Source organism: Bison bison, unplaced genomic scaffold, assembly GCF_000754665.1.
Source record: "Bison bison bison isolate TAMUID 2011002044 unplaced genomic scaffold, Bison_UMD1.0 scf7180017864491, whole genome shotgun sequence".
Lineage (NCBI taxonomy): Eukaryota > Metazoa > Chordata > Mammalia > Artiodactyla > Bovidae > Bison > Bison bison.
This window is the reverse complement of record NW_011495050.1, coordinates 24,653,016-24,675,525: the sequence shown is the minus strand read 5'-3', so window position 1 is coordinate 24,675,525 and position 22,510 is coordinate 24,653,016. Positions and strand designations below refer to the sequence as shown.

Sequence of the window (22,510 nt, the reverse complement as noted above, 5' to 3'; positions counted from 1 at the left end):
TCAGATCAGATCAGATCAGTCGCTCAGTCATGTCCGACTCTTTGCGACCCCATGAATCGCAGCATGCCAGGCCTCCCTGTCCATCACCAACTCCCGGAGTTCCTGAGACTCACGTCCATCGAGTCGGTGATGCCATCCAGCCATCTCATCCTCTGTCATCCCCTTCTCCTCCTGCCCCCAATCCCTCCCAGCATCAGAGTCTTTTCCAATGAGTCAACTCTTCACATGAGGTGGCCAAAGTACTGGAGTTTCAGCTTTAGCATCATTCCTTCCAAAGAACACCCAGGACTGATCTCCTTTAGAATGGACTGGTTGGATCTCCCTGCAGTTCAAGGGACTCTCAAGAGTCTTCTCCAACACCACAGTTCAAAAGCATCAATTCTTCAGCGCTCAATTTTCTTCACAGTCCAACTCTCACATCCATACATGACCACTGGAAAAACCATAGCCTTGACTAGATGGACCTTTGTTGGCAAAGTAATGTCTCTGCTTTTTAATATGCTATCTGGGGTGGTCATAACTTTCCTTCCATGGAGTAAGCATATTTTAATTTCATAGCTGCAATCACCATCTACAGTGATTTTAGAGCCCCCCAAAATAAAGTCTGACTCTGTTTCCACTGTTTCCCCATCTATTTCCCATGAAGTGATGGTACCGGATGCCATGATCTTTGTTTTCTGAATGTTGAGCTTTAAGCCAACTTTTTCACTCTCCTCTTTCACTTTCATCAAGGGACAATTTTAGCCTGGGTGGGGGCAGGCAGGAGAGGGGAAATGGAGATCCACAGTGTAACTTGAAGGGCCAGTGTGGATTCTCAAAACTGATTCCAGTTCTCAAAGGTGATACCAATCCTCAGGTGGGCTGCCTTGAGCAGTGAGAAGTACCCAGCTGCTTCTGTTCTTCGTCTCACAGCCGGTTAGATCCCTGTGCACGGTAACACTTAGATCCCAGTGCACGGCAATGCACGGCAGAACGTTCCCTTCAGTCCTACAGCAAGTGGACCCTTTTGATTGTCGGCATAGTTTTATCAAAGTTTCTTTGAATGGGTGAAATACCCCCTTCTCCTTTTTTGTAACTTTTAAAAAACCTATTTAAAGATTGTAAAAACAATACAACTCTTCCTTTTATGAAAACTATGACCTCTTTTTCCCAATAGACTATAGGGAAGTGCTTTAGTGCTTTAATATTAATAACAAACTTTTTTTTAAAGTAAATTTTACAGATCCGCCAAGCTGGCCATGTGGCAGTGAGTATCACTAATCAGAGGTTTGTAGAGTCTCCCTTGCAGCCTCTCTCATGAATGGACATCTTCCTATCGACCTGTTGCCCTCCAGAACGGTAGTCATTTACCGTGGCTCTCTCCAGCTGCCCCAGCATTCCTGCAATACCCCTGCCAGCCAGCCTTCCAGAGTCACTCATACTCAGTACAGGAAGCAGGTCTAGCACATGTCCATGCAATACTCCCAACTTCTCTCATTCCTTTGTGTCTACTTGCCAAGAGAATGGAGGTGGCAAGCAGAAACAAAAGCCTGTATCTACTAACAGCTGTCTTCCACTGCACATGCAGCTTTGTAACCTTTATATATCTGTATCCAGAAATCAAAATCTTTCCATTAAAACACAACTGTAGAAAACCAGGATGATTTTAAGACTTTCATTATAAACTCCACCCTGGCACCAATTTTTAGAGTCTTTCCAAGTATGAAGACCCATGTGCATTGAATGTTCTCACAGGGTACTCTGTCAGAGATGGTTTTTACTGATGTTTTCTTAGGAGCATCATTCTCAGGCATGGAGAGAACTGCAGAAAGGCATTTATAAGAGTCACACTGACTCAGATAGGTGGGAGCTTTATTGACATCAGGTCATGAAAGAAGAATGGGCAATCATTTCTATATGAACAAAGGGGGATTGATAAATTAAGACTGACAAGTAAACATGAGTAAGATTCAAAATTACACCTCTCAGAAGAAGTGTCAATATTAGTCTGAGTTGCAAAACAAGGTAGATGGAGAGAGTGGTGTTCTTTATCGCTACATATGGAAGCTATGACTACACATGCACACATATAAAATTACAAACTCCAAGATAAGGAACCAATCATAGATGAATGTGGTTGTACTTCTAAGGTTTCTAGGCAAGTAGTATTAAATTATAATTTTCTGAACAGAAAAATCATGACTCATGGGGAAGGTGCAAGGCAAGTCAGGAGAGAAATCAGGATATTAAGAGGTGGGTGGTAGATGCTGAAGACAAGTCCAATTTTATACACACACACGTGTGTTTTTCTATATAGAGAGAGATACACATATTGATATATACACATACATTTACATTAACATGTGTGTGTCTGTGTATAAAATTTGTTTTTCTTTTCCCCCCAACAGTCCTCATAACTGGGGACCATACAGGGAGAAGGCAGAAGACCAGCCCTTACATTGGTGACCACTTTGCCCAGTGCTTTTAGAGTAATCAGGGATAAAATCATAGACGGATCCATGAGTCACTGAACTTTGGAGAAGAAACACGAATGTGATTATTTCTTTAAGGCTTAAGGTTGTAGATGGGTGGTATTAAATTATAACTTTCTAAAAGGTAAAATCATGATTCACATGCAAATCAAAAATGAACGCATGTCATGTCAAAGATTTTATTCAATTCATTCATTAATATGAGAATCAGTAAGATATTCTCACTAACTCAAAGAGCATTTGAGAAACTGTGATTTAATAAATATTAACCTAAGATTGCCAAGTTAGATAAAAACTTGTTAACTGGTTAATGTTTTAGAGGCCAATAAACTATAAACTTCGGAACTAACTGTTTTATGGGACAGAAATAATTTTCATCTTTGCTAGACTAAATATCCCAGAGAAGGCGATGGCACCCCACTCCAGTACTCTTGCCTGGAAAATCCCAGGGATGGGGGAGCCTGGTGGGCTGCCATCTATGGGGTCGCACAGAGTCGGACACGACTGAAGTGACTTAGCAGCAGCAGCAGCAGACTAAATATCTATGAGTTAACATAAAACATCACTAAGTCTGGGGACCTTTAATGAGTAGTAAGCAACGAGTCAAACTAAGTACGTCGTCCTAGATAATCTTCACATGGACTTTGCCCCTGAATGACATTGGAAGTATATACTACCCACGTTTTTGCTTTATTTTCAACTTGTGGATAGTTTCCATAACAGTGGTGAAAAGTAAAGGAACATATTGAGTAGTACAGACTAGAGTGTTTAGATCCCAGCTTATACATGAAATATCCCATGTTTTTGGTAACAAGAATCTTCTTGTCTTTCACCAAGGCAGCAAGTGAGAGGAGAATCCCCAGAAAATAGGATTTTCTTAGCAAAATTGCTACAGAGGCAGAGAATGCAGTCAGTATATATCTCTACTTTTGCTCCATTGCTGCTGCTGCTGCTGCTGCTGCTAAGTTGCTTCAAGTCGTGTCCAACTCTGTGCAACCCCAGAGACGGCAGTCCACCAGGCTCCCTTGTCCCTGGGATTCTCTAGGCAAGAACACTGGAGTGGGTTGCCATTTCCTTCTCCAATGCGTGAAAGTGAAGTCGCTCAGTCGTGTCCGACTCCTAACGACCCCATGGACTGCAGCCTACCAGGCTCCTCCATCCATGGGATTTTCCAGGCAAGAGTACTGGAGTGGGGTGCCATTGCCCCATTAGATGTTTAATAATTCATTCATTTATCCATTCAGTGATCCAACATAGAGTTACTGAGTGCTTACTACCTGCCAGGCATCGGGGATTAGAGTGAAAAAGACAAAGCCCTTGCTCTTACTTTCTAATGGGAAAACCAGGCAGCAAATAATGAAATCATTATAAGACTAACATAGATTTAGGTAGTAGAAATTGCTATGAAAAGTGAGGGGAAAGAAGCAGGGTAAGGGGATAATGAATGATCAGAGGGGAGGGGTGGGTTTTAGGTGGGATGGGTTTCAGCTCCTGGGAGGACTGGCAGGCCCTGCAGGTGCGGCCCAGCGGGAACAGAGGGCGTGGTGGCAGGAGGGCTTCTGCCTTCATCTCTTACAAGTAGTCCCAGGCCGCCTGGGCCCACTGTCAGGACGTGATTGAGTCTTCACTGTAGTTCATGGCCCAAGATACCTCCAGCTTGAACTTCCATCTCCTTGTCATGAAGCAAAATAGGGATGGGAGACTAGTGCTGAGAGTGGAGCAAACCACACGCACAGTTCTCCACCAGGGAAAACAAAAACTCTTAGCAGGTGTGCTGGGGTAGGGCAGGGGGAGAAGGCGCAGAAAACTGGCTAGGAGCAGAGCTTTCAAGTCAGAGACACCTGGATTTGAATCCCATCTCTATCACTTACTACCATGTGACTCCAGTTATTTAAATCAATTTTCCATGTGTCAATGAGGCATGATGGTCATTCCCTCATGGCGTCACTTGGAAAATTAAATGAAATAAACTCCAAAAAGCCCTAGGCACACTGGAAGTCCTCAACAAATAGTATTGTTCCTGTCATTCCTACAGTTTTGGAGAGCCTGTAGTGCTATCTTCATGAAGCAGTAATTAATTAGTCTTATTACAGCCATACAGTTCTTCAGCTTAATGGGAAGACGAATCATTATCACAGAGTTTAGGTACATGTGAACTGGAGGTCCTCCAGATATGTGGGTGTTGACCTTTGATCTGTGGTCAAAATGATCCCAGCCACCAATCCAAGTTTTCCAAAGAGATGAAACAAGGAAGGTCTTAGTGACACTTGAAACTTTTTAGCACATACTTGGAAATTCCTGGGTGAGAATTTAGAAAGTAAAATTATAATCCTTTTCATGGAGTTTTGATCTGGGATGTTTTTCCAGTTCTGCTCCTGTCCTGTCCTTTCCTTTGTTTTACTGTTCTTTTCTCTTGTAAGTTGCTTCTCTTCTGAAGTGTTAGGGGTTAGGAAGATATTAATTACCTGCACCTCACTCTAATTTTCAATGAAATTTAATATAGTAAGGATAAAACTGCCCCTTTTGAAAAGAGAAATTAAATGTCTGCAAATTTGAAAAAATTGATTTTCTAATTGTTTTGATAATAATGTTTCTTCATCTGATAATGTTGCTGAAAGAAATAATTTTAATTAAACTTTAAATGTAATTTTGCATTTTATACAAGAGACTAACTTTTCTTGCAGGGCATAAGTTAAGGCCATAACATTCTTCTCTAACCCCATAATTATTATGATCAGGAAATGTCTGTAATACATTACACTGTAATTAAATTGCATACTCCAGACTGTTCAAGATCTGTTTATAAAGGAGAAATGGATTTTCCACAGCTGCTTGCCTGTGAGTGCATCCTTCATGAAACATTGCGGCAGTCAATGTATGCCCGGAAATAACAGACTTGAATTGAAACTCTGAAAGCTTTCAAATGTCTTTCAAAAACTTCTCATATCATGAATTGCTTAATCTGTGTACATGAAAACCCACTGATTACATATGAATGAGTCAACCTACGATAAGAGGGGACCATGAGAATCTTTGTGTATTTACCACCCATCTCTTCAGAAATTAGCAAGTATTCATTTAATCTTGTTCCAATATCCTGCCTGGACCACGGTCATTAATGGGATGGCTTTGTGAAGACTGGAATCTGCTGTGAGCAATGAGGGGCAGGTCAGGTGTTTCTTACAATGTTCACTGGACCATCTTCACCCAGTCACACAGCTGGAAAATATTTAGTGAGATGAATGTTTACAGAAAGGGATTCAGAGAGGAGAGAGAAGTAGGGAGAGCTGGAGGAGAAGGGAAAATAATCCAAACCCGGGTCAAGGCGGGGTCACATAGAATAGACCTCACGGCCCAACTGGTTCATCTTTAAGAATGATCATCAGGCTTCCCTGGTGGCTCTGTTGATAGACTCCTCCTGCCAACGCAGAAGACACAGGTTTGATTCCTGGACCGGGAAGATCCCACATGCCACAAAGCGCCTAAGCCCATGAGCCACAACTGTTGAGTCTGTGCTCTAGAGTCCAGGAGCCAACATTACGAAGCCTGTGCACCCTAGAGCCCGCTCTGCAACAAGAGAAGCCACCGCAATGAGGAGCCCGCGCATCGCAACTAGAGAGGAGCACGCAACCCCCAACCCCGCTTTGCTGCAACTAGAGAAAAGCCCACCTGGCAACAAAGACCCAGTGTGGCCAAAACTAAGTAAATAAAAACTTAAAAAAAAACACACACATCAGAACCTTGATTTATTAAATGAGAAATTTAAATCCTTCAAGCTGTAATCGGTCATGCTGTTGTGGATATGTTGGGTCGACCTTGTGGATACATAATACCTATAACAAAGTCTTAACTGAGTGCCTAGTCATCCTCACCAGCATCTTGAACTTGGGTGTCATCAGCCCTGATTCATTCATGAATGAGGAAAACTGAGGCTGGGTGGCCTAGCGTGATTTGCCTGAATTCACCCAAGTTTGAATTTGAACCCAGTCATACCTGATGCTAACGCCTATATTCTCTCAGCTATATCTCCCTGTCTAGGTCCAGTTCCTTGACTGACAAGCTCAAGGACATATCTTCACATCCTTAAATTCCAAACTTCCATTAGAACTAACTTCCTAAAGGTGAACTGCCCTGAGCCTGCTGTAGTTTATTTCCAAGGGGTGAATATTGACCTTCAGAGCAGGCTCCTTCCTACCAGCTTTCTACTTCTAAAAATCACATACAATGGAATATTCCTCAGACTTAAAAAGAAATGCACTTGAGTCATTTCTAGTGAAGTGGATGAACATAGAGCCTTGAGTCAGTTCCAATGAAGTGGATGAACCTACACAGAGTGAAGTAAGTCAGAAAGAGAAAAACAAATATTGTATATTAACTCATAATACATGGACTCTAGAAAGATCGTACTAATGAACCTATTTGGAGGGCAGCAATGGAGACAAAGACATAGAGAACAGACGAAATGGACATGGGGTGGGGGGAGGAGGAAGAGGGTGGGATATATGGAGAGACTAAAATGGAAACATATGTATTACCATATGTAAAATAGATAGCCAATGCGAATTTGCTGTGTGACTCAGGGGATTCAGAGCAGGGCTCTGCAACAACATAGAGGGGTGGGATGGGGAGGGTAGTGGGAGGGAGGTTCAAGAGGGAGGGGACATATGTGTACCTATGGCTGATTCATGTTGATGTTTGGCAGAAACCAACACAATCGTTTGTTCAGTCACTCAGTCGTGTCCAACTCTTTGCGACCCCATAGACTGCAGCACGCCAAGCTTCCCTGTCCATCACGAGCTCTCAAAGCTTGCTCAAACTCATGTCCATCGAGTCAATGATGCCATCCAACCATCTTGTCCTCTGTCGTCCCCTTCTCCTCCTGCCTTCAATCTTCCCAGCATCAGGGTCTTTTCCAATGAGTTGGCTCCTTGCATCAGGTGGCCAAAGTATTAAAGGTTTGGCTTCAGCATCAGTCCTTCCAGTGAATATTCAGGACTGATTTCCTTTAGGATTGACTGGTTAGATCTCCTTGCAATTCAAGGGACTCTCAAGAGTCTTCTCCAGCACCACAGTTAGAAAGCATCAATTGTTCGGCGCTCAGCCTTCTTTATGGTCCAACTCTCACATCCATACATGACCACAGGAAAAGCCATAGCTTTGACTATATGGACCTTGTTGGCACAGTGATGTCTCTGCTTTTTAATATGCTGTCTAGGTTTATCACAGATTTTCTTCCAAGGAGTAAGCATCTTTCAATTTCATGGCTGCAGTCACTGTCCGCAGTGATTTTGGAGCCCAAGAAAATAAAGTCTGTCACTGTTTCCATTGTTTCAATTATCCTTCAGCTAAAAATAAATTTAATTGTAAAAAAAAAAATCATTTGATGATTCCCTGCTCAGAACTCACATACCTGTCAGAGACACTGTGCCATTTCTCCTAAGGATAGTTAAGATTTCCCCCGCTGCCCCCACCCTGTATTGTCAGGTGCTCTCAGAAATTGAAATGCAGGCTGTCCCTCCATGCTGGTCTTTCCAATCAGTGGCTGTCACTGATAAAATGTCTCCTTGGGACCGCAGAGACAAAGCTGCAAGGCTGCCAGCAGGCCGGCTCTCGTATCTCCTGTGGTTATCAGTGTTCTCATTGGTGGTACCAGATCTTCTGGAACTGTTTCAGTTTTGTAAAATGTTCATGGGAACGTCGATGGTCTCTGAGGAAATGCTTTCCTTAAGTCACCAGTTTCTAAAGGGAGGCAGCCAAGTTCCCAGCCATCTGGCAGTCAGTTTCTTTCGGTCTGAGACAGAAATGGAATTTCAGAGGGCATGCACAAATATTTCTTGCCTCTATTTTTTCTGTAAGGAATTTGGAGCCTTAGTCTGTCAGCCACCATGCCGAGTCTTTAAGAAACTAAATGGGAGCAAACCAGCCCTGAGCGAGCCGTACTCTGCCTGTTGGAGTTAAATGTCCTTTCCTGTTTCTGCAGGTTCACAGTTGTGACTTCTATCTAGCTTCAGTGATTTCCATTCTTTGAAATCCTGATGCCATCCTTAACACATCCATAATAGGACATCCACCCCAAGCTAACTGGGATCCAGAGAGCACATGCTTCTCACCAGCTTTAACTAGATCCAAAATGTCATGATTTATGTTAAGCTGCTTCTTTTTCCTACCAGAGTAAACACGCTGATTTGTCTCTCCTGGGTTTTGCTGTGAGTTCATGGCGTAAGGTGTCTTCTAGTTTAAAAATGGACTGCTGCCCTTTCCACTGTTTGGGGGTTTAGCTATCTTTGTCCACACGCTGTTCAGAGAATTTCAGAGGCTGGGATATCATCGTCTCGCCCTGATCTTTGTCACTTGTCCCCCAAACTGTACCTCCTCCCCAGCCGTGTCCTCACCACCACAGTTGTTTACGGAGTTCCAGCTCCACATTTTTCTGGGATATCTCCCTAAGGTGCAGCTCTAGTCTCCCCATCTTCTTGCCCATTGGCCCCCCCAGTGGCTCCCCATTTAAGGACTACATTCAGTCTATTTTCAGCCTTATTTAGGACTTTTTCATGGATAAATCAGTTGCCAATTTTATCTGCCTGAAATTAAGCCACATCACCCAAACTGGAATGCTCACACATTCTGTTCACTTGTCTGTTGACATCCTAAGTACTTGTGCTAGATACTCTCTTTCACTACTCCATATCAATCCTCACCTTTCTCTCCCCTATACTGTGCCCTGGGAGGCAAACTCTTATGGACTACCCTCTGGCTTATGATTGGGTTTGGCCAAGGGAGCCCGGTCAGATATGACAGGCACCAGCGGGGACTAATTCGCTGGCTTCTACAGACACGCGCAGCTCCTCTGGTGGCCCTCTCCAGTATTGCTGCCTTCTTCTGTGCCTCTGAGGCTGAGAGGGGGTGATGGCCTTCCTTGCAGCTCCTTTAGCATCCCTTACTAGTTTTATTTAACCATGACCACTCTTTGTAAATAATCCTTTCATTAAATTTTCCCAGTTTTCTCCTTGGAGTGTCCCATCTGTTTCCTACAAAGGCTCTAACTGACACAGCACCGTCAAGCCTCAGTTCACGTATAAAATTTGCTGATTTTATTCATTCACTTTGAAAATATACGTTCATCATCTATTTCTGTTACATTTTATGTTTTTTTGTGGTTGTTCAGTTGCTAAGTCATGTCTAACCTAACTCTTTACAAGCCCAGGGACTAAAGCCTGCCAGGCCTGCCTGTCCCTCACTATCTCCCGAAGTCTGCCCAAGTTCATGTCCATTGAGTCGGTGATGCCATCCAACCATCTCACCTTCTGCTGACCCCTTCTCCTATTGCCTTCAATCTTTCCCAGCAACAGAGTCTGTTCCAGCGAGTCAGCAGTTCACATCAGGTGGCCAAAGTATTGGAGCTTCAGCTTCAGCTGGTGACAGAGTAGAGAACAAAACAGTGGCCTTGCCTTCAGGGACTTACAATATAGTGGAGAAAACGAACGTGAAACAGGCAATTATAAGACAGAATGGTGAAGATTCCGACAGAAAAAGTATGGCGAGCATGCAGCAAGGGTACCTAACATAGGGCTCAGAAAAGGTCATTCAACTACTCGAAGTATCCACTGTGTTTTGTCCTTTCCCCACAGCATTCAGTACATTCTGATTGTGTTATTATTACTTGTGGACACATTTTTGCTGCCTCTACTGCAGAATAAGCTTTTGAGAGCAGAGACTGTCTTTTTCACCTTTATATCTTAGCCCATTGCTAGAATGTTGTAGGAACTCAAGTACTTGTCCAGTTGAATTGGATAGAACCTTCTGAACACTTATAAACCTCAGCTCCAGCCCACAAACTGAAGGTTGTTCATCATTAGGCTGGATAATGGTGAGACTCCACCCTTTCAGAGCTGTTTGAGAAACAGAAAAGATGTTTTATTAGTTTAGAAAGAAAAAATCACTGAACAGGAAGAAACCTCCTCAACGCAGGTGAAGGGTTCGATAGTTGTTATCAGCTTAATACACCCTGTTTTGGATATTTGCCGACAGGTATTGGAATCTTTAATTGTCAGAGTTGAGAGCTGAGCTTTCTTTTATATATTTACTTTGCTTCAGTGGCTTGTGTTAGGTTTGATAGCACCATAGTTGAACTCAGTGTGAAATATGAATGAATAGAGAGAAATTCATATCTTACCCCAGAGCAAGGAGTTTGGGAAGATAAGTACGGGAAAACCTTGGTACAAAGTTTTTAAAACTTGGATTGGTGGAAAGAAAACCTGGATAGCATTCTGAGGCAATAGAGGGCTCAAGAACAATGAGCCTGTTCACTGCACAGACCAGGAAGTAGAGGAATGGGAGAAGAGAACGCTGGCAATGTGGTAGACCAGAAGCTCCTAGACACATCATGCCACGCCCGCCCCCCAAAACAAGGACTGTCTTTCTATAATACATGGTTTAGTAAGGCAAAGTAAGGGAATTCCTCAGATGTGAAAGATGATGAAGTGAGAATCTGTAAGAAATGAGTAAACTCCAGAGCCTTTGTCTGAGGGTATCTTTGCCCATCCTTGTTCACCTAGAGCATGGATTTTAGAGAGAAGTGAATGCATCTGGGACAGGAGACAAAACTTAGGATCCTACTGCCCTTTATTGATTAACTTTAGAAAACTATGTAAGCTATTGAGATATCAATCATTTGAGATCTCCAATGAGAGAACTGATATAAAGTGTGTAACTTCCAAACAAGAAGAGTTGGGGAGGTGGTGGAGGAATAATAGGAGGAAACAAAAATCTACACAAGGAGAGCAAGAAAGAAAAAGAAAAAAACAACAGAAAACAAATAAACATATGAGTTCAGTTCAGTTGCTCAGTCATGTCCAACTCTTTGAGACCCCATGAACGCAGCACGCCAGGCCTCCCTGTCCATCACCAACTCCCAGAGTTCCCTCAAACTCATGTCCATCGAGTTGGTGATGCCATCCAGCCATCTCATCCTCTGTCTTCCCCTTCTCCTCCTGCCTCCAGTCAGAGTCTTTTCCAATGAGTCAACTCTTCTCATGAAGTGGCCAAAGTACTGGAGTTTCAGCTTTAGCATCATTCCTTCCAAAGAAATCCCAGGGCTGATCTCCTTCAGAATGGACTGGTTGGATCTCCTTGCAGTCCAAGGGACTCTCAAGAGTCTTCTCCAACACCACAGTTCAAAAGCATCAATCTTCAGCGCTCAGCTTTCTTCACAGTCCAACTCTCACATCCATTCATGACCAATGGAAGAACCATCACCTTGACTAGATGGACCTTTGTTGGCAAAGTAATGTCTCTGCTTTTCAATATGCTATCTAGGTTGGTCATAACTTTCCTTCCAAGGAGTAAGCGTCTTTTAATTTCATGGCTGCAGTCACCATCTGTAATAATTTTGGAGCCCAAAAAAATAAAGTCTGACACTGTTTCCACTGTTTCCCCATCTATTTGCCATGAAGTGATGGGACCGGATGCCATGATCTTCATTTTCTGAATGTTGAGCTTTAAGCCAACTTTTTCACTCTCCACTTTCACTTTCATCAAGAGTTTTTTTAGTTCCTCTTCACTTTCTGCCATAAGAGTGGTGTCATCTGCATATCTGAGGTTATTGATATTTCTCCTGGAAATCTTGATTCCAGCTTGTGTTTCTTCCAGTCCAGCGTTTCTCATGATGTACTCTGCATATAAGTTAAATAAACAGGGTGACAATATACAGCCTTGACGTACTCCTTTTCCTATTTGGAACCAGTCTGTTGTTCCATGTCCAGTTCTAACTGTTGCTTCCTGACCTGCCTACAAATTTCTCAAGAGGCAGATCAGGTGGTCTGGTATTCCCATCTCTTTCAGAATTTTCCACAGTTTATTGTGATCCACACAGTCAAAGGCTTTGGCATAGTCAATAAAGCAGAAATAGATGTTTTTCTGGAACTCTCTTGCTTTTTCCATGATCAAGCAGATGTTGGAAATTTGATCTCTGGTTCCTCTGCCTTTTCTAAAACCAGCTTGAACATCAGGAAGTTCACATTTCACATATTGCTGAAGCCTGGCTTGGAGAATTTTGAGCATTACTTTACTAGCGTGTGAGATGAGTGCAATTGTGTGGTAGTTTGAGCATTCTTTGGCATTGCCTTTCTTTGGGATTGGAATGAAAACTGACCTTTTCCAGTCCTGTGGCCACTGCTGAGTTTTCCAAATTTGCTGGCATACTGAGTGCAGCACTTTCATAGCATCATCTTTCAGGATTTGGAATAGCTCAACTGGAATTCCATCACCTCCACTAGCTTTGTTCGTAGTGATGCTTTGTAAGGCCCACTTGACTTCACATTCCAGGATGTCTGGCTCTAGGTCAGTGATCACACCATTGTGATTATCTGGGTCGTGAAGATCTTTTTTGTACAGTTCTTCTGTGTATTCTTGCCATCTCTTCTTAATATCTTCTGCTTCTGTTAGGTCCATACCATTTCTGTCCTTTATCAAGCTCATCTTTGCATGAAATGTTCCTTTGGTATCTCTGATTTTCTTGAAGAGATCCCTAGTCTTTCCCATTCTGTTCCAAAGAATAGTAAGAAGAGATATGAAAGCCTTCTTCAGCAATCAATGCAAAGAAATAGAGGAAAGTAAACATACGCATGCTCTATAGCCCGACAATTCCACTTCTACATTTAGAGCCTGGAGAGTGTTGATTATATTTATTTGGAAAAACTATGAAGAAAAGCAAGGAGTGGCTAACACACAAGCAGAACAGGATAATGGGTCCCTCTGGAGGGACCCATGGGGTTGTGAGAAGGAGCTCATAAAATGTTAAAGATACTGGTGATGCCTTTCTTGCATTGAATCATGGGCACGTGTGAACTTTTATACTGTTGGCCTTTATTATATACATTTTTGTTCTCTACAGTGTTATGTATGTATGGTATATATCTCAGTAAAATGGTAAGTAAATAAATAATTAGGACTGAGGCGAAAGAATCCGCAGAGTGGGCCCAGTAGGTTCTGAAGGATGACTAGGAGGTGTGAAGATTCCCTGAGGTTCTGATCCATAACAAAACAAGATGAAAGCCTCACGAGAGTGAGAAAGTGAAAGTCGCTCAGTCGTGTCCGACTCTTTGTGACCCCACGGACTATACAGTCCATGGAATTCTCCAAGACAGAGTACTGGAGTGGGTAGCCTTTCCCTTCTCCAGGGGATCTTCCCAACCCAGGGATCAAACCCAGGTCTCCTGCATTGTAGGCAGATTCTTTACCAGCTGAGCCACCATTCCCTGAGGCTCTGGTCCATGACCAAACTAGAAAAAGACCTCACTGAAGTAAGAAGAAGTTCTTAAGGGTGGTGGAGACTCCTGTTGGTGGGGCTTGCTGGGAAATTTCATGGGAAGTGACTGAATGACTTGAGAAAAAAAAATCTTGAGCAAAGGAGTACTGACTTTCTTTTGTATCCAGGGACGTACATAATTTGCACTCTGCTGATACAAAAAAACAGTACATATATTGTCCTTTTATAAATAGAGGGGACATTTGTATCACTTGCTTTTCAAATAAAGTTTATTTTCCTTCCCATAGCAGAAAGTTCAGAATTAGGCAGTGTAGAGCTTACTCGGTGGGCTTGCAATATTTTCTAAACCCAGTCTCTTTCTGTGTTTCCACCCTGCCATTTTTAGTGTGGAGGCTTTTTGCCCCCTGCAGTTCTAAACCTCTCATCCCTTTTAATTCAGCACGAGGGCATTTCCTGACTCTTGTCAACCAAGTTAAGGCTTTCCTAGAACTCTCCCATGCCTGCCACTCATATCGTAGTCGTCAGAACAATGCCATACGGCCGTTTCCTGCTGCAAGGGAGGCTGGGAATGTCATTATTTTGCCATCACAGCCTGTCCAATAGGAGCAAGGAAGAGGGCCAGTGGTATCTGAACAGCTATTCAGCAATGTCTGTCAAAATACTTCATTAAGAGTTCTTCCTCTTTTCTCCTCAGGAGCCAGTCTACTTGATGACCTGTATAAATATTTCTCCTTCCATCATTCCCATGGAGACACCATGACCGTCATGGATCCAAAGCAGATGAACGTTGCTGCCGCTGTTTGGGCCGTTGTCTCTTACGTCGTTGCAGACTTGGAAGAAATGCTGCCCAGGTCTTAGCAAGAACAAGAGAGAGGGCACTTTTGCCCTTTCTGGCCAGGAATCCTGGGTCTGCAGCTTTAGGAAGCTCCTCTTCACCTGACAACTTTATTGATCATTTACAAAGCACATTTTTTCATACTTTCTGACATTATCTTTCTTGATACTTTCCAAATTCTGTTTTCCTAAAGAATAATCCCACATAGAATCAAATCAAATCCCACCCCCACATAGAATCAAAATATGATAGAGATCCAAGTGTGGGCATTTCTTTATACCACTTACTAAAAATATTGTTTCTACTTCAGAAGGAAGTACTGGATAAAGCTTTGGAAGACCTCTGGCTTTTATGCCTGTATATGAACATTAAATCAAATATAGTGACACCAATTTTTTGTTCTAAGTTATTCATTGAAAGGTAGAGGAATACACAATTGTAGTACGGTCTTAATTGAACATATGCAAGCATCTGACTTTCTAATTTATACACGTCAATATTTTAGAATTTTTTAATGAGGTATGAAATTTTTTAATTAATAGAAAAAAATGTCACCACTTGAGGAAAAAATCAAGTATGTAAAATCCAATTTCCTTATTAAAGATCTACCATGAGCAATCATCTGACATAGTTTGTTCCTCCAGTCAGAGAGGAAAACCTCGTAATTTATGGGGCATCAATAGAGCACTCAGAGAGGTTAGTTCTAGGAGTTAGACAAAATTAGCCTAGAACAAATGCTTTTATAGTTCCACCCCGCAAAGCCTGGCTAAATAATTAGGATGTGGTATATTTCTCAATCCAGCATGAATCTGAGGATGACTGGATTTTGGAGTGAGGTGGAAGCACTTTGTAAACTGCATGACCAGTATTCAGTCAAGAGATCTTCCTATGTCTCTGGAGGGCACCTAAAGCATTTTTCTTTTCTTTCTCAGCAAGATTGTACCCTCCTGACCCCTTGTAATTCAGTACCACCATGTGCTTTTGACCAAGAAATAGCAGGAGTGGTTACCTCTGGGTGAAAACACTCTTTCTTCCCCCATCATAATTAAGGACAATGTTCCCAAGAGTGCCTGTTCCAGGAACCTCTTTCCTGAGTGATGATGAGGCATGACCTAACTTCCAGGCTACCCATGACGGACGTGAGGTATGCACAAGAAATAAATCTTTATTATATATAGACACTGATAATTTGGGGGATTTTACTATCAAAGCTTACTCTGATTCTTTTTTTTATTTTACCTCATCAGATAACAAGACTCCTTATCAGATGTGGTATTTAAGATGACATGGCATTGGCACAAGGGTAGAATAATAGACCAATGGAACAGAATAGAGAGTCTAGATCCAAAACTGCACATTCATGAAGACTTGGTTTATGGCCAGGTTGGTAGAGAAGATCAGCAAAAGGTACAAATAAAAGAAAGACTTCTCAGTAAATTCTAGAACAATTGTCTAATAAGTCAACAATTATATTCCCACTTCATACCTCCTCTGTAGCGTCTTGTTGAGAATAGATTGAAACAAGTGATTAAATCACTTGCCTGATTTAAAGGCATAATCCCTGAAAAATATCTGAAAGCACCAAAAAGAGCACATAGCACATAGTAGCTTCACAGTAACTATCCTCTGACAGGGGACATCAGCTCCTTCAATCTTCAGTCATTTCTCAGTTTCCATTCCTCTGTTCTTCTCTTCTTCGAGGAAATGATAGAAACAAGATGAAAGTTCCCAACACAGAGCCATATCAAGAGAGAGCTAACCTGAACACCAGCAGGAAAGTCCTGGGATTCTCTTGAGGCTTAAGCAGGACATATGGGAAGCTGCCAACGAGGGACGTCTTCACAGTTGTGCTTTAGGTGGTCCCATTTGTATCCCATCTTCACAAAAGGAGACAGAAGCCATAGATGGAAAGCTGGACTGGAAGTTACTACAAGGTTGTCAATTCCTACCACGGTAGCCCTCCAGAGACATAGGAAGATCTCTTGACTGAATACTGGTCATGCAGTTTACAAAGTGCTTCCACCTCACTCCAAAATCCAGTCATCCTCAGATTCATGCTGGATTGAGAAATATACCACATCCTAATTATTTAGCCAGGCTTTGCGGGGTGGAACTATAAAAGCATTTGTTCTAGGCTAATTTTGTCTAACTCCTAGAACTAACCTCTCTGAGTGCTCTATTGATGCCCCATAAATTACGAGGTTTTCCTCTCTGACTGGAGGAACAAACTATGTCAGATGATTTCTGAGCTCTCTCTTCTATTCCTTTTAGCTGGCTGCTTCCGCAGCCTCTGATGGTTTTCTCTAACACATGCATGGATCCGTGCTCAGCTGGGGAGGGCTGGGGGCCCCCCGAAGCTCTCCAGTGTCTCACCATGCGAGGCTCTCCCTCTCTGAGACTGTGTCCTGAGAGCCCACACTGCCGTGGCCTCCCTGGACACTCAGATTCTGCTCTTCGACTCGTCATGGTTCCCAGGCTCTACTTAGGCTTCCCTTCCCTGGAGTTTCCTGGAAGCTCCCTCAAGGTGAAGTAGTGCCATCATTTAGAACTCATTTCAATCATTTTCTGTATCTCGGGCATGATTGTCCTTCATCTCCTGATGTGTAGTGTCTTAAAAACTATTGTTTCATATATTTTATTTGAATTTTTAATTACTTCATACATAAAAATAAGTCTAATCCCTATTACTCCTACTTGGTCAGAAATGAGTGTTAAGTCATTAGTTTTTATCCAGTGTATACACTCATTTTCTTTTTACATTTTGCACATTTTGAATCATTCTTTTCTCACTGCTTGATTCCAATTTGGAAAAGTAGATTCTTAGAGATTTCACAAATTGTCCAAAGACTGAACTAAAATTCATGGCATCTCTGCATTATCAGAGTCCAAAGATAGTCTAATGGTTTAGCTGGCAATTATCTTTAGCTCCAGGGTTATTTTCTATAAAGACTATATCATATACATGGATATATACATTTACATATATATATTTGCATATAATATATAATATTATATATAAATAGAGCACAATAGGTGGTGCAGTGGTAAAAATCCACCAGGCAATGCAGGAGATACTAGAGACCTGGGTTCAATCCCTGGATTGGGAAGATCCCCTGGAGTAGGAAATGGCAAACCACTCCAGTATTCTTACCTGGATAATCCTACAGACAGAGGAGGCTCGTGGGCTACAGGCTATGGGGTCACAAAGAGTTGGATATGATGGAGCTCAGCGAAGGACTGATGCTGAAGCTGAAACTCCAATACTTTGGCCACCTGATGCAAAGAAGTGACTCGTTGGAAAAGACCCTGATGCTGGGAAAGTTTGAAGGCGGGAGGAGAAGGGGATGACAGAGGATGAGATGGTTGGATGGCATCACTGACTCAACGGACATGAGTTTGAGTAAACTCCAGGAGTTGGTGATGGACAAGGGAGGCCTGGTATGCTGCAGTCCATGGGATCACAAAGAGCTGAACACAACTGAGCAACTGAACTGAACTGAGCACAGCAGCAGAATAAATATCTTATACTATATATTTAATATACAAATATAGTCCCTTCATGGATTATTGCCTTGTCATGGCGAAGGAGCTTGCTTAGCTCAATGAAGCTATGATCCATGCTGTGCAAGGCCACCCAAGACAGATGGGTCATAGTGAAGAATTTTGACAAGACGTAGTTCATGGGAGAAGGAAATGGCAACCCACTCCAGTATTCTTGCCTGGAGAACCCCACGAACAGTTTAAAAAGGTAAAAAAACACGACACCAGAACAAGAGCCCCCCAGGTCAGAAGGTGTCCAATATTGCTACTAGAGAAGAGCAGAGGGCACTTACCAATAGCTCCAGTAAGAATGAAGCAGCTTGGCCAAAGTGGAAATGAAGCTCAGCTGTGGATGTGTCTGGTGGTAAAAGTATAGTCCATTGCTCTAAAGAACAGTATTACATAGGAACTTGGATGATTAGGTCCATGAATCAAAGTAAATTGGATGTGCTCAAGCAGGAAAATGGGAAGATTGAACATCAACATCTTAGGAATTGGTGAACTAAAATTGATGGGATGGGAGAATTTAATTCAGATGATCATTATATCTACTACCATGGACAGGAATACCTTAGAAGAAGTGGAGTAACCTTCAGAGTCAACAAGAGTCTGAAATGCAATACTTGGGTGCAAACTCAAAAACAACAGAATGATACTGGTTTGTTTCCAAGACAAACCATTTAACATCACAGCAAGTCCAAGTCAGTGCCCCAACCACTGACGCCAAAGAAGCCGAAGTTGACCAGTTGAATGAATACCTACAGCATCTTCTAGCATTAACATGAAAAATAGGTGTTCTTTTCATCATAGGGGATGGAATGCTAAAGTAGAAAGTCAAGAGGTACTCAGAATAATGGGCAAGTTTGGCCTTAGAGTACAAAATGAAGCAGGGCAAAGGCTAACAGAGTTTTGTCAAGAGAACATGCTGGTCACAGCAAACACCCTTTTCAACAACCCAAGAGATGACTCCACACGTGTACATCACCAAATGGTGATGTAAAATCAGATTGATATGTTCTTTGCAGGCAAAGATGAAGAATCTCTAAAGAGTCAGTTAAAAGAAGACCTGGAGCTGACTGTGGCTCAGATCATCAGCTCCTTATTGTAAAACTCGGGCTTAAATTAAAGAAAGCCACTCAGCCATTCAGGTATGACCTAGATCAAATCCCTTATGATTATAAGTGGAAGTGACAAATAAATAGAAGGGATTAGATCTGGTAGAAAGAGTGCCTGAAGAACTATGAACAGAGGTTCATAAAATTGTACAGGAGGCAGTGACCAAACCATCCCAAAGAAAAAGAAATGCAAGAAGGCAAGATGGTTGTCTGAGGAGGCTTTACAAATAGCTGAGGAAAGAAGAGAATCCCAAAGAAGAGCAATGCCAAAGAATGCTGATACTACCATATAATTGCACTCATTTCACATGCTAGCAGGGCTTCCCTGGTAGGTCAGCTGATAAAGAATCTGCCTGCAATGCAGGAGACCCCATTTCTATTCCCGGGTCAGGAAGATCCGCTGGAGAAAGGAAAGGCTACCCACCCCAGTATTCTAACTTCCCTGGTGGCTCAGCTGGTAAAGAATCTGCCTGAAATGTGGGAGACCTGGGTTCAATCCCTGGGTTGGGAAGATACCCTGGAGAAGGGATAGGCTATCCACTCCAGTATTCTTGGACTTCCCTGGTAGCTCACCTGGTAAAGAATCCACCTGCAATGTGGGAGACCTGGGTTCGATCCCTGGGTTGGGAGGATCCCCTGGAGAAGGGAAAGGCTACCTATTCCAGTATTCTGGCCTGGAAAATTCCATGGACTGTATAATCTGTTGTGTCACAAAGAGTCGGACATGACTGGGCAACATTCACTTTCACTTTCACTTTTTCACATGCTAGCAAGGTTATGCTCAAAATCCTTCAAGCTAGGCTTCAGCAGTTTGTGAACCAAGAACTTCCAGATGCACATGCTGGGTTTCAAAGAGGCAAAGGAACCAGAGATCAAATTGTCAACATCTGTTGGATCATAGAAAAAGCAACAGAAATCCAGAAGAAAACATCTACTTCTGCTTCATTGACTATATTAAAGCCTTTGACTGTGTGGATCACAACAAACTGTGGAAAATTTTTAAAGAGATGGGAATACCAGACCACCTTACCTGTCTCCTGAGAAGCTGGTATGCAGATCAAGAAGCAACAGAACCTGACATGGAACAACAGACTGGTTCAAAATTGGGAAAGAAATACAATAAGGCTGCATACTGTCACCCTGCTTATTTAACTTCTAGGCAGAAATACATCATGTGAAATGCTGGGCTCAATGAATCACAAGCTGTAATTAAGATTGCTAGAAGAAATATCAACAACCTCAAATATGCAGATGGTACTACTGTAATGGCAGAAAGTGAAGAGTAACTAAAGAACTTCTTGATGTAGGTGAAAGAGGAGGGAGAAAAAGCTGGCTTGAAACAACATAAAAAAAAAAAAAAAAAGATCATGGCATCTGGTTCCATCACTTGATGGCAAATAGAAGGGCCAAAGTGGAAGCGGTGACAGATTTTTATTTTGCTGGGCTCCCAAATCACTGCAGACTCCCAAATCACTCCAAGTGACTGCAGCCATGAACTAAAAGACACTTTTTCCTTAAGGAAAGCTATGACAAACCTAGATAGCATATTAAAAAGCATTAGCATCACTTTGCCAACAAAGATCCATATAGTCAAAGCCATGGTTTTTCCAGTAGTTGTTCTTTCATTTGTACAGTATTTCTCTGCCTTTTTCATTATTATTTTTTTAAAAACTTATTGTCTTTGAGGTTTCCTTTTTCAGGCTTCAAGGTTTAATTCTTTCTTCCTTTTGGTTTCTGCTGAAGAATTGATGCTTTCAAATTGTGGTGCCGGAGAAGACTCTTGAGAGTCCCTTGGACTGCAAGGAGATCAAACCTGTCAATCCTAAAGGAAATCAGTCCTGAATATTCATTGAGAGGACTGATGCTAAAGCTAAAGCTCCAAAACTTTGGTCACCTAATGCAAAGAGCTAACTCGTTGGAAAAGACCTCGATGCTGGAGAAGAATTGAGAGCAGGAGGAGAAGGGAGTGGCAGAGGATGAGATGGTTGGATGGCATCACTGTCTCAATGGACATGGATTTGAACAAACTCTGGGAGATAATGGAGGACAGAGGAGCTTGGTGTGCTGCAGTCCATGGGGTTGAAAAGAGTCAAATATGACTTAGTGACTGAACAACAATAGCATATATGTATATTAAATAATTTATAAATACACATAAAGTGGGGGTGGTTTAGTCACTAAGTCATGTCTGACTCTTGTGAGCCCATGGGCGGTAGCCTGCCAGGCTCCTCTGGCCATCGGATTTTCCAGGCAAGAATACTGGAGAGGGTTGCCTTTTCCTTCTCCAGGGGATCTTCCTGACCCAGGGATTGAACCCAGGTCCCCTTCACTGCAGGCAGATTCTTTACTGACTAAGCTACCAGGGAATTCTCTATATTTAAAGTACATAGTTATCACATAAACTCATAAGCTGCTAGCTGCCTCCTTGCTGCTCCCTAAAATGGGATGTTTATGTCCTATTGGACCAGTGATCCATTCCCTTCAAGATCGTCAGAGAGGGACACTCACGGGCCCCACCCCCTTTGACTTGGAGTTGCTGTGCCTTCTGCTTGTCGCCCTGTGTAGCATCTTTAGATCTCCCTCCCAGATGGTGGAACTCAGATACATCCCATTTTGTGTTCTCCACTCTTTGCCACCACCATCCTCCCCACTCACTCTAGAATTTTAAGTTTTGAAGCAACTTTGAAAAAAGAGTTACATTCTAGCTTCAAATTCCCACCAGCTTGCAAGCCTCCACCCCACCTCACCAATTGCCTCCTGAGTCTGCACCCACCATTCCTCTAGGAAATGCAGCCTTTGTGCCAACCCCACCTTCTGCACCGGGTTTGGGGGTGTACCTTCTCCACCTATATCCTAGAGATGGATCTTATCCTATCCTTTCCCCATAATGTTTTGTATTTCCCTGGGGAAAAAATAATAATTGCACACGCCAACTGAAGGCACGCCCTCACTGGGCGCTCTGCTGCTGGCTTACTGGTGGAGAGAGAGGGGCTGGGTCGGGGGCCAGTGTGAGTGTGTGCGGTGGGCAGCGTGTCGGCGGCAGGCTGAGAAGTAGTAGTAAAAGCATAGGAGTTGCAGAGAGCCGCACGGTGTTGGGGAAACACGTGGTGGGTGAGGAATTATGAGGAGAGGGGTCTAAAGAGTTTCTTCTCATGATAACTCCACTTGCACATCACAATCACTTAGGTCTCCCAGGCAGCCATGTAGCCTAGCACGTGCTGTTGAATCACTATGGCTACAGGCATTTTCAAGTACAATTCTCTTATTTTCCATAAATTGTAAA

The 22,510-nt window shown here is 42.6% G+C and overlaps 1 protein-coding gene across 2 annotated transcripts in view; it reads left to right on the top strand.

Annotated features, from left to right (window-relative positions):
- Positions 1–14,964, top strand: part of CPQ (carboxypeptidase Q) — a 561,149-nt gene extending 546,185 nt beyond the window's left edge. For both annotated transcript variants that reach the window (XM_010863545.1, XM_010863546.1), the window contains exon 8: positions 14,432–14,964. In XM_010863545.1, coding sequence (XP_010861847.1) covers positions 14,432–14,595 — 164 coding nt within the window. In that variant the 3' untranslated portion in view covers positions 14,596–14,964. The remainder of the gene's footprint in view (positions 1–14,431) is intronic.
- The last annotated feature ends 7,546 nt before the right edge of the window (positions 14,965–22,510 follow it).